Genomic DNA, 13,189 nt, shown 5'->3' with positions numbered 1-13,189 from the left:
GATTTCTTTTAAGTCTTACTACAATTTTTGTTCTCAAGCAGTCAAGTTCCTTTTTCACTCACATAAATTTAATCACTAAATATCTTCCTAAAACAGCTTACTTTGCTGACACTCAATAAAATTTTTAACTTATTTATCATAAAGACATCTCTGATTATCTTTCTCGAAATATTTCTTAAAAAGTAGCTAAGAATTTAATTATATTGTGCTCTAAATCTCAAACCAAATTAATCAAAAGAGATATTAAAGGAAACGAACATCCTTAAGCTATCTTACAACATCTGTAGCATAGCTGCCTTCCTCACTGGAATAGACACTACTGGGCAGCAGGCACTCTTAGTGATCCAGGTAATTTCTACCTCCCCCACCTCAAGGTCTTGTACCAGTAAGCCTTCAATAGGTGCTTGTTTAAATTAAATAATTTCAACAAAATTAAATTCCTGAGTAAGTGGAGAAGCAAACACTTACCCCATCCAATTAAAGAGATAAAGACAATGAAATGTCGAGGAAGAGGCTTCATGGTCCAAATTAGAAGGAAATAGAGCTGGGCAGCACTGAGTACATTCCAGGTAAATGTCGCTAGCAGAAAATAGTGCAGTAAAGCAGCAATTGCAGTGCACGTGGGATTCGGGATGTGGATGGTGTCTGTTGCGGGCACATTATTAGTAACATTATCATTATTTTCGCTGCCTTCATCATTTGTGTTTAAGTTCTTATTTGAGTTTTCAATTCCAAACAGAAAGAGCAGGTTGAAAATCAACATCGATGTGCACAGACTGACCAACACCCAGGTTACTGAGGTTTTTCTGACTTTTCTGTAAGTAGACAGATGATAGATAGATAAACAGATGATAGATAGATAAAACAAGACAACTGCAAAAAATAAACGCCAGTGAAATTGTGAAAGAACAAAGGAATACTTATTATCCAATGTAAATCTAGCTCATAGCCCAGTGGGCTACCTGGTAAATCTATCTTTCCAATTATATCAGAAAAGTATATTTTTCTTACCACTTGCCTCATTTTCACAAAGAAGTGAGTTAGACAAAGCAGGTTGATGCATATGTTCTAGAAACTGTGTTCTTTTTAAAAGTGATAGCTAATCTCCAAAGAGGTTGGCAGTTCAAATTCACCAGCCTCTCCTTGGAAACCCTACAGGGGTAGTTCTACTCTGTCCTATAGGGTCGTTATGAGTCGGAACCAACTCGATGGCACCTAACAACAACAAAGACAATATCTAAAGATCTCCTGATGAGCCCTATTTCCCAGTGTTTATGCCTTGTGTAGTTCCCTCCCGGGGCTCACCTGTGATTTAATGTAACTAATAGAATGTGGCAGAAGGCCTGGCAGCCAGAGCCAACTTATTCATTAGACACAGCGCACAGTACTTAGGATTCACAATACTTTAATGGCCCGTAAAATGTTCTAATTTTGTTTAAATTATAAGGAGAAAAGGAAACTATTAGGTCAAAAATATTTTAACACATAATCAAAGACAACAGCCTTCAGTGTGGATTGCACCTCAACATAAAGAAAACAAAAATCCTCACACTTGGACCAATAAGCAGCATCATGATAAACGGAGAAAAGGTTGAAGTTGCCAAGAATCCACTATCAACACCCATGGAAGCAGCAGTCAAGAAATCAAATGATGCATTGCATTGGGCAAATCTGCTGCAAAAGACCTCCTTAAAGTATTAAAAAAACAAAGATGTTGCTTTAAGGACAAAGGCGTGCCTGACCCAAGCCAAGGTATTTTCAATTGCCTCACATGCATGTGAAAACTGGACAATGAATAAGGAAGACTGAAGAAGAATTGATGCCTTTGAATTATAGTGTCAGAAAAGAACACTGAATATGCCATGGATTGCCAGAAGAAAGAACAAATCTGTCTTGGAAGAAGTACAGCCAGAATGCTCCTTAGAAGCAAGGATGGCGAGACTTCATCTAACATACTTTGGACATGTTATCAGGAGGGACCAGTCCCTGGAGAAGGATATCATACTTGGTAAAGTAGAGGGTCAGTGAAAAAGAGGAAGAACCTCAACGAGATGGATCGACACGGTGGCTGCAACAATGGGCTCAATCATAACAATGTTTATGAGGAGGACGCAGGACCTGGCAGTGTTTAGTTCTGTTATACATAGGGTCGCTGTCTTAGTTATCTAGTGCTGCTATAACAGAAATGGCACAAGTGGTTGACTTTAACAAAGAGAAATTTATTCTCTCACAGTCAAGGTGGCTAGAAGTCTGAATTCAGGTGCCAGCTCCAGGGGAAGTCTTTCTCTCTCTGTCAGCTCTGGGGGAAGGTCCTTGTCATCAATCTTCCCCAGTCAAGGAGCTTCTCAGCACAGGCACTCTGGGTCCAAAGGATGCGTGCTCCAGGCTCTACTTTCTTCATGGTATGAGGTCCCTCAACTCTCTGCTCGCTTCTCTCTTTTGTGTCTCAAAAGAGATTGGCTTAAGACACAACCTAATCTTGTAGATTGAGTCCTGCCTCATTAACATAACTTCCTCTAATCCTACCTTATTAACATCATAGAGGTAGGATTTATAATACATAGGAAAATCACATCAGATGACGAGATGGTGGACAGTCACACAATACTGGGAATTATGGCCTAGCCAAGTTGACATACATTTTTGGGGGACACAATTCAATCCATAACAATTGCTATGAGTCAGAACCAACTCGACAGCACCTAACAACACATATTCATCTTTATATCAAAGCAGTCATAAAACATAATTTTTCATCTTTTTTTTTTAAATGGAAGAAGGGTCCCAAAAAGGCAAAAGTGCCCAGGACCCATGAAAGTCATCACATAGCCCAAGTAGAAGCTTCCCCTTTAGTGTTCTGGGGAGTTCTGAGCCACCGTGTAAGCAGTCCAGCTGTCCTGCTGAAGAAACCACATGAGGAGGGTCTGGGGCTGAATGAAAAGGAGAAAGACCCAGCTGTTCCAGCTTCCTAGGTGAGCATCCATTCTACAAAATACAGGCCTGGACCCTTCAAAAATATCAACATCATGAAAGACCAAAACAAACAAAAAAGACGTAGAGGAATTATCCTAGACTAGAGGAGACTGTGAGTCGGAATCAACTCCATGGCAATGGGTTAGAGGAGACAGAGAGCCCTGTAGGGCAGTGGTTAAGAGCATGGCTGCTAACCAAAAGGTCAGCAGTTCAAATCCACCAACCGCTCCTTGGAAACCCTATGAGGCAGTTCTACTCTGTCCTATAGGGTTGCTATGAGTCAAAATCGACTCGATGGCAACAGATTAGAGGAGACTAAACAGACAGGGCAACTAAATAAATTAAAAACAAAAACCAAACCCAGCTATAAAGGATATTACTGGCACAACTGGAGAAATTGAATATGGATGGTATATTAACATGATAATATTTTGTATTAATGTTAAATTTCTTGAGTTAAATTTCCTGAGCAGGGATAACAGTATTATACTATGTGGGAGAATGGCCTTGTTCTTAGGAAACACAAGCTTGACGTTTTAGAGTTAACAGTCATGATGTCTGCAACACACTTTCAAAGTTTCAGGAAAAAAAGAGAGATAAAGCAAAAGTGGCAAAATATTAATAATTGGTGAATCTGGGTGAAGGATATGATGGTGTTCAGTGTGCTCTTCAATTTTTCTGTAGGTTTTTAATTTTTCAAAATAAAAACAAAGTAATACTTCTACAAATAAATAAATTCTGACTCTACACATCTGAGAAAATAGTTCTGAAGGAATTTAGTGGAGAGAGATGATTCTGAAGGAAATATGTGTTCTTGAGACACCTTCAGTTTGAGGGGGGAATAAGGCAGAAATGCATAATAACCATTTTTTCTACATGTAGTCCTTTACTATGGGTAAGGTACTGGGCTCAACCCTGGGGATACAGTGATGAAAACAAAACAAAACAAATAACAACTGAAACAACAAAATCAGAGGAAGTCCTTGTCTTCATGAATTTTCATGCTGGGGGGAAACAGTAAACAACTAAACTAATAAATGAACAAGATTTTAAGAGATTGAGGATTGCTAAAAATGTAGCATGTGGAAAAAAATTGATAAACAAAAGTGGAACTTCAGTACATGTCTTTGCTTGATAACTTTGCATATTTTTAGAAATTAATTTTTTATTTTGAAAAAGTCACTGTTCAGCAACTTTTTTTCTTTTAGAAATGCACATTGGTAGGCATGGTTCTATTCAACATTAAAGAATTGTGAGACCTTAAGCAAATTTCTTAACTTCTATAGCATGGGTTTTCTCCTCTGTAAAATGAACACGTTGAACTAAATCTCTGTTGCTTCTAGTTCTGAAAGACTGTATTCTGATGAGAATATGCTCATAGTAAAGTAGACCAGGATAGCAATTTCTCTCAAGAAGAACTTGCTTCCTCTCTTACCTGGTGGCAACCTGGAATATAATCGTGAGGGCCAAACCAATGATGGACAGTGCACATCCGACGTTGGATATTATATCTAGTGATTTAGGATAGTTATAGTTCTTTATGAAACTCTGAAAAAGAAGTTAAGATTTATATTTTTAAATAACCATTCCTGAAATGTCAATGAAAGTTAATGTCATGAAGAGTTACCAAAAAACCAAACCAGCTGCCAGTAAGGCAACCCCATATGTTTGAGAGTAGAACTGTAATCCATAGGGGGTTTTCAATAGCTAAATTTTTCAGAAGTAGACCACCAGGACTTTCTTCCAAGGTACCTCTGAGTGGACACGAACCTCCAACCTTTCAGGTAGCAGCCTAGTGCATTAACCGTTGCACCACCCAGGGACTCCCCATGAAGAATTAGCAGAAAGTTGCCAGGTAGCTCTTCTTTTTATAAAACTGTTGATATGTTGATAAAATGTATTTTATCAGTTTTATAAATTAATCAATAGTTTTATAAAAAGAAGAGATAAAAATATGTATTTATATTTTTACTATCTTAATCCCTGATCTCTAAGCAGTTTACATGAAGTAGAGGCTTAATATGGGGAAATAGACAGTAAACAACGGAAGGAATTTAGTGGGGAGAGATGATTATCTAACTAATTCAATTAGGGAAAAATATATGGACTTCTCCTCAATGCCTAAAATCCAAGTTATTTGGTTTAGCCTAAATTGCTAGAATTGTTTCATTTATCTATTACATTATCTTTATGTATAACTATAATCCAAGGGGCAATCTGCATATCTAAACTGATGTACCAAAAATAAAGTTGCAGAAATATATTCATGGGCATGGAAAGATTTTCATAATATCTTGTTAATTTAAAATAAGAGGTGCATTTTTTGTGTAATATAGCTATATCTATCCCACTATGCTGGTATATATGATAGAAAAGAATATTCTAAGAGTACATACTCTTAGAAAATAATCTGAAAAGGCAGTGATCATGGTCAATGGAGGGTAGCATATATGTAATTCTTTTTGCTTGTCTGAGCTTTCTGATTTTTTAAAATTATTACAATTCGAAAAGCAACACATGCTTATTTGTAAACCAGGAAATTCATACAGAAACATAACAACAAGAAAATGCCCTACTTTATACCCTATCTCTTGAAATCATCTCTTTCCCAGAGATAACCACTGTTAAGAGTTCCAGCCCTTTTTGTATGTGCTTACAAATATTATCTATGCTTCTTGCATGAATACATAAGGATTTGATAACATAATGGAATTATATTTGAATTGTTATTTTCTTTTAAGATATCAGAAACATTTTTCCATAACAGCATATTTCTGTCTAGCAGGCAAACGTTCATATTTTATATAATGAGTGTTTATCTTTGTAGAAAAAAAATATATAAAATATACTTCTTTTCTAAAATAATAAAACAAAAATTTCATGGTATTTCCTGTATGCAGTATACTTACTGGTTAAGTAGATGCACAAAGAATCATAGAATACATAAATCTTTGGATCTTAGAAATCATCTGTTTACTCAATCTATCTACTCTTACTTTACATATAATCCTAATCAGTCTTTCTTGAATTTCACAACCCAAAGCTAATTAGATAATGTGCATAGATAACCATTTCCAGAGTCAGACGCAGAAATTAGTAAAAAGTAACACCTCACAGACTGACCTCAAATAAAGAGAAAGAGAACTATGACAAAGTAGTAATCTGAGTCATTCAACGTGTATGGCAATCTGAGATTTACACAGCTAATCAATAGTTCTGATGACTTCAAGATATCAAAAATAAGTTAAAATTTTATCTTTAGTATCTTCTGTTTGAGAAAGCAGATCTCTGTGTGGTACAAGTTAGAAAAAAAAATAGTCAAAATCAATTAACATAAGAAAGTGTTTGAATAATTAAAATAAACTACAGTAATCTCAAAAAAATTTTAAAGGAAGGGTTTTATACTATGATAATCTATGCTGTACCAATATGTTCTACTAATCTCCATCAGTTTCCCCAATACAGCTACATCATAGTCCCCAGAAGTGAGAACATCTGTTTCTCTTTGGGAAATTCGTAGTATCAATAATCTGTCGCCATCAAGTTGACTCCAGCTCCCGGTGACCCCGTAGCATCAATAGCCCCTTTCTTTATTAGGAGAAAACACTCTATATCTCTCCCCATCCTGTTGCCTAGGGAAAAATTCCATCAAGCATATAAACTAACATTTTTGGTTTTACTAGAATAATAGTTCTCTGGAAATGGAAAATACAGATGCCCCTCTTTAAAAAAACCAAGCCAAGAACTTCCAGAGATGCAGATACAGCTCTATGGCTGCATGTCAGAGCAAAGCATCAGTTCTTGTTGCATTATCAGTTGCTTGCACAGTCTAACTTTGGACTTAAAGAATTAAGGAACTTAGTCTGTGAATACATAGAGGAACTATGGGACAGACAATGACTTCAAGAGCTTTTCCTCTTATATCTTGTAGCATAGACTTAATAAATTGGGCAGTTCTGATGGAAAAAACTTCGGGTAACTGATTTAAACTGTTCACACAAAGCTAAGTATGTACTGAACTGTCCCCAGCATACAGCCAGCCTTAACTCTGGCTATAACAACTTTATGCTTCAGAACACGCAAGTTAGTCAAATGGGCTCTGTCGGCTCCTATTTCTCACATTAGCTCCCTTCTCTTTATTAGACACAACAGTGCCGAGCTCATCTCTCTTAAGACTGTATTGCAAAAAACTCTATTCTACTTGCTTTTCCTATTATTTCCACTTAGTTCCCCTATTACTTGATTCTCTGTTTTTATATTTAATCCCAAAAGTTGCATATCTATGTAAATTAAACCCCAAAGTTACCTCCTATTAGTACATATGGGAATTGTGTATAAGGAAAATTCTCATCCAGGTGGAAATTACTGTATCCATTCTTACCATTAATACAGCAAAATTAGTCGTGTGGTTGCACCTGCAGTACAGGAACCCATCAAGGGACTGGTTCTTTAGACAGCCACGTGTGTCCCAATCATTCCTTGAAAGGTTCCAAAAGACACAGGCATAGGAATTGAGTTTGAATTCAGTTTGATTGAACTGTGAATTGATAAGACAATTGTAATTACTGATTCTTATAATGCTTAACTGGGTAAAGAAAAATTAAATAGGATAAGCATATAAAAAATCAATTAAATATTTACTAAGCATTAGCACTGTTATAGTTTGAATTGTGTCCCCCAAAAAGATCTGTCAACTTGGCTAGGTCATGACTCCCAGTATCGTATGATTGTTTAATCTGATGTGATTTCCTTATGTGTTGTAAACTCTATCACTATGATGAGGTTATATGTGATCTCCTTATGTGTTGTAAACTCTGTCACTATGATGAGGTCATACTGATGAGGTATACAAGATTGGATTGTGTCTTAATCCAATCTCGTTTGAGATATAAAAGACAGAAGCAAGCAGAGACACATGGGAACCTCATACCACCAAGAAAGCAGTGCTGGGAGCAGAACACGTCATTTAGACCTGAGGTTCCTGTGCTGAGATGCTCCCAGACCAAGAGAAAACTGATGCATTACAAGGACCTTCTTCCAGAGCCGACAGAGAAAGAAAGCCTTCTGCTGGAGCTGATGCCCTGAATTTGGACTTGTAGTCTACTAGACTGTGAGAGAATAAACTTCTCTTTGTTAAAGCCATCCACTTGTGGTATTTCTGTTAGAGCAGCACTAGATGACTAAGACAAGCACCCTCAACATAAATTAACCAAAACCAAAAAAAACAAACCCATTGCCGTAGAGTCAATTCCAAGTTATAGTGACCCTATAGGACAGAGTAGAATTGCCCCATAGGGTTTCCAAGCAATGGCTGGTGGATTCAAACTGTCAACTTGTTGGTTAGCAGCTTAGCTCTTAATCATTGCGCTCCAGGGTTCCTCATTATAGATTAACTAACTCCATAACTCATTGCTGTCGAGTCAATTCTGACTCATAGAGACCCTATAGGACAGAGCAGAACTGCCCCATAGGGTTTCCAAGGAATGGCTGGTGCATTTGAATGGCCAGTCTTTTGGTTAGCAGCCAAGCTTTTAACCACTGCGCCATCAGGGCTCCCATCATAGATTAGGGAGGGGGAAATAGGATATATAATTCAAATTAGTTAATTTTGTTTTCAGCTACTTTGACAAAAGATATGGACGTTACAATACATAATTTCAATGAATCCTAAGAGTTTATCTTGGATTTCCTTTACCTAAACTACTCCTGCTTTTGTAACCTGAATTTTTTATTTATGTTAATGGAAAACTCACCTGTGGATTAAAGACCATTTCAACAGAAATACTCTGATCTTTCTCAGTTCCATTAATTTTGCTTGAGATAATTTTTTGACTAAAATTTGATTTAGCTGTAAAAGTTTTTGATTGGAAAAACTTGCTGTTTTGATATACTACAAAGCCACATGTCTTAACGTTTTCTGCGAAAAAAAAGAGACATTAAAATCAATATATGAACCCTAGGACTAACAAGAAACAAAGTCTCGTGTTATTGTTGAACTTCATACTTGCTGAATATTTGAAAAATGTACAGTAATAATGGTTTTCCGGCCGAGCCTTTATTTAATTGCAATATGTAATTTAGATATTGGTATTTACATACATATATACATATACGTACATACATATAAATAGATAGATAGATAGATAGAGCTCATGGTTGACCATTCCACTCACATTAACTTTTTTAATGAATTTTTGTTCCTTCTACTTCTACATGGGAGCAATAATTTCTGCTTAATTCACCTCACAAACACATTGCAAGGATCTCATATATAAAGTGCACATCTTGCTGTCTATGTGGCGAGACAGAGTGAACTTGCCCTGCAGGTAGCCCAAGCTCCTGTTGCTTTCCCCACTGACAAGACATAGGACAAGAAACAGCCAAGGATGTCACATCAGAATAGCTCTGCCTAGAGAAGTGCCCATGAGGTCTGTTTCCTGTTCAAAAGGGACTGAGCAAAGACAGTTCTGTAGAATCACAGAATGGGGAAGGAACTCAAGTTGTGCATATCAGTGAGTTTTTGAAAGGAGTTTTTGAGACAACATAGCAAGGTACCCTCCACCATTTCTTGAACTATTGATCTCTGCTACTTCATTACAATTATAGGCTTTCCTCAAGACTGGAAGGCTCTTGTGGCACATTTTTTGGAGTGTTGGAAGGAGTGGCTAGCTGTTCATCAGAAGAGCATGGCCACAATGACGGGTTTTGTAGTGGGTCTGGCCATGGAGGAGGGCAAACAGAACCAGCTAAGGAACACTTCTAACACTTCATACAACTGTTGGCCATATTTAATACACTGGCAGCAATAACAGTAAGTATACATTTTAGCTGTATTAATTCCCTGTACTCTGCTATCTTTCATGAATCATATAAGGCAAACTAATATGTTGGCAGTAAGACGGCCTATTTAGTCAATATGATTTGAGAGGTAGGCAGATAAGGCCCTGACAGCCCGCCAAATATGTCCCCCACTGCCAGATATGTCTTTATCCTTTATCTGGAAATAAAGACACTATTTTTCATGGCATATTGACCTTACTCACCAAAGTGTTCCTCCTGGACTCTAGATAACAAAGTTAACCCTAAAAAGTGGAATAAGGCTTCTTTTATTCCTTTTGTTATTCACAAAAAAATGACGTGCTTGATGTAAAATTCAAATACATAGAAGTATACAGATGAAAAAAATTAAAATCCCACTAAGGATGCACAAATATTAAAGATAAAGTAGATAACCGGAAGTTCCTGAAAATTAAACACTTAGGCTCATCCAAAGGCTTCACCAAAAGAGTAGAAACAGAACCTACCAACTGGGAAAAAATTTTGGCTATGACATATTTGACAAGGGTCTAATCTCTAAAATCTATAAACTACTTTGACACCTCAATTAAAAAAATAATAATAATTCAGTTTAAAAATGGGCAAAGGATATGAACAGACACTTCCCCAAAGAAGACATTCAGGCAGCTAACAGACACATGAGGAAATGCTCGTGATCATTAGCCATTAGAGAAATGCAAATCAAAACTATAATGAGATACCGCCTCACCCTGACAATGCTGGCACTAATTAAAAAAGTACAAAATAGAAAATAACAAATATTGGAGAGGTTGTGGGGAGATTAGAACTCTTATGCACTACTGGTGGGAATGTAAAATGGTACAACCACTATGGAAAATGATATGGCGCTTCCTTAAAAAGCTAGAAATAGAAATACCATATGATGCAGCAATCCCACTCCTAGCAATATGTCCTAGAGAAATAAAAGCCCCCACACGAGTAGACATACGCACACCCATGTTCATTGCAGCATTATTCACAATAGCAAAAAGATGGAAGCAACGTAAGTGTTCATCAACAGATGAATGGCTAAACACATTACCGTACATATACACAATGGAATACTACACAATGATAAACAACAATGATGAATCTCTGAAACATCTCACAACATGGATGAATCTGGAGGGCATCATGCTGAGTGAAATAAGTCAATCACAAAGGGACAAATATTGTATGAGATCACTATTATAAAAACTCAAGAAAAGGTTTACACACAGAAAAAAACATTCTTTGATGGTTACGAGGGAGAGGAGGAGTGGGGAGGGGAGATTACTAACTAGATAGTAAATCAGTGTTAACTTTGGTGAAAGGAAAGACAACACACAATATAGGGAAGGTCAGCACAACCTGACCAAGGCAAAGCCATAGAAGCTTCCCAGTCACATCCAAACACCTTGAGGGACTGAGAGCTGTGGACCATGGTCTTGGGGGACATCTAGGTCAATTGGCATAACATTGTTTATAAAGAAAATGTTCTACATCCTACTTTGGTGAGTAGTGTTTGGGGTCTTAAAAGCTTGCAAGCAGCCATCTAGGATATATGTATTGGTCCCATCATGTGGCAGCAAAGGAGAATGAAGAAAACCAAAGACTCAGGTTAAATATCAGTCCAAAGGACTAATGGACCACACAAACCACAGCCTCCACCAGCCTGAGCCCAGAAGAAACAAATGGTGCCTGACTACCATCACTGACAGCTCTGTTAGGGATTACAGTAGACGGTCCTGGACAGAGCGGAAGAAAAATGTAGAACAAAATTCAAACTTACAAAAAAATGACAAGACTTACTCGTCTGACAGACTGGAGGGACCCCTGAAACTATGGACCCCGGACAACTGCTAACTCAGAACTGAAGCCACTCTCAAAGTCCGTCTTTCTGCCAAAGATTAGACAGGCCTATAGAACAAACAACAATACATTTGAGGAACATTCTTCTTAGTTCAATCAAGTATAGGAGACCTAATGGGCAACACCTGCCCAAAAGCAACAACTAGAAGGCAGGAAGGGTCAGGAAGCCTTGAGGAATGGACAAGGGGAACCTGGGGTATACAGGGAAGGGGGAAGAGTGCTGACACATTGTGTGGATTGCAAACAATGTCACAAAATAATTTGTGTATAAATTTTTGAATGAGAAACTAATTTGTGCTGTAAACTTTCACCTAAAACACACACACACACACACACACACAATTAAAGTCCCTGCTTACCCCCTCCTCAGTCCTACAGCACACTTGACACATGGTATGTAACTCTTCAGAATTACATACACACACACACACACACACACACACACATCACATGTGAAGTTGAGTTTATTTTGTAAAAATGGAATCATGCTATTTGTATGCTTGCATTTTTTACTTAGTATATTAGGGATATCTTTCTTCATCAGCATATATAGTTCTACCTCATTTTTCTTTAAAACTACACATTTTTTTGTTATTCATGAACCATAATTTATTTACGTATGCCACTAACAATGGATACATCATCTGTTTCCAATTTTCAGCATTGAAATTTTGCTACAATAGACATTTTTATTTGTGTGTATGGGCAAGTATTCTTGAAGTGAGCTCAAAAACTGAAATTGTTGGAGAGTTCCGGCAAAATGGCCCTCTAGGCAGAAGCACCATGCTGTCCCTCCACAGCAAAGATCTGAAAAACTAAGCCAAACAGAGAATACAACAATCCCGAAACCCTAAAACATCAAATGAAGAGATAAAGAACTCAGCCAAGCACCAAGTGGACTGAGAAAACTGACAGAGAACGGAGAGCGAGGAGAAATTCATACAGAGGTCCCCTACCAGCTAATGCAGTGCAGATCCACCATCTTGTACTCCTATCAGAGACCAGCAAACGAGGGTATGAGAAAGCAGCCTCACAGAGCGTCAAGCAGGAGACTAAACAACCGGTAATTTGCGGTGTGCGCTTTCCCACCCCCTACCCCTCTTTGCCCCGGCTCGGCCTCCTCTGCTTCCCACAGCCACAGTCTCTTGACCGGGAAGCGCCAGCTGCTTGGATTCCACACACCCAGGCGGGCGGCTCTTCACCCACACTCGGCCTCCTCTGCTTCCGGCGGACACAGTCTCTTGTCCAGAAACACCAGCCTGCACTAGCTGGCTCTCTGAGTGCCATTTGTTGGCTGCTGGTGTTGCTTTTCTTTTTTTTTTTCTGCTTCTTTGGATTTCTTGCTTGCCTCTCGCCGCCTCCCCCTCCTTTCGCTCGAGTGCCTGGCTCCGTGCGCCATCTTTGTTTCTTCCTGAGGGGCTGCAGAGCTCCATTCGATTGTGGAGCTGCTTCCCAGTCTGGGCTACCGCGCTGGTGGAATCCTGGGGCTTTTGTTCGTTTGTTCCTCTGCTTCCCACGGCCACAGTTT

General features: G+C 38.2%; 1 protein-coding gene across 1 annotated transcript in view; it reads right to left on the bottom strand.

Annotated features, from left to right (window-relative positions):
- The window catches only part of ADGRG7 (adhesion G protein-coupled receptor G7), a 118,954-nt gene that overhangs the window by 35,243 nt on the left and 70,522 nt on the right, over nucleotides 1-13,189 (bottom strand). Inside the window, exons 9-12 of the mRNA XM_004378165.2 lie at nucleotides 8,727-8,890; nucleotides 7,355-7,510; nucleotides 4,409-4,521; nucleotides 469-815 (exon numbers count right to left, since the gene is read on the bottom strand). Coding sequence (XP_004378222.1) covers nucleotides 469-815; nucleotides 4,409-4,521; nucleotides 7,355-7,510; nucleotides 8,727-8,890 — 780 coding nt within the window. The remainder of the gene's footprint in view (nucleotides 1-468; nucleotides 816-4,408; nucleotides 4,522-7,354; nucleotides 7,511-8,726; nucleotides 8,891-13,189) is intronic.

The sequence above is a fragment of the Trichechus manatus genome, unplaced genomic scaffold (genome assembly GCF_000243295.1).
Source record: "Trichechus manatus latirostris isolate Lorelei unplaced genomic scaffold, TriManLat1.0 scaffold00055, whole genome shotgun sequence".
In the NCBI taxonomy this organism is placed as follows: Eukaryota; Metazoa; Chordata; class Mammalia; order Sirenia; family Trichechidae; genus Trichechus; species Trichechus manatus.
Note: the sequence above shows the minus strand (reverse complement) of the source record. Positions and strands in the feature narration are given on the sequence as shown.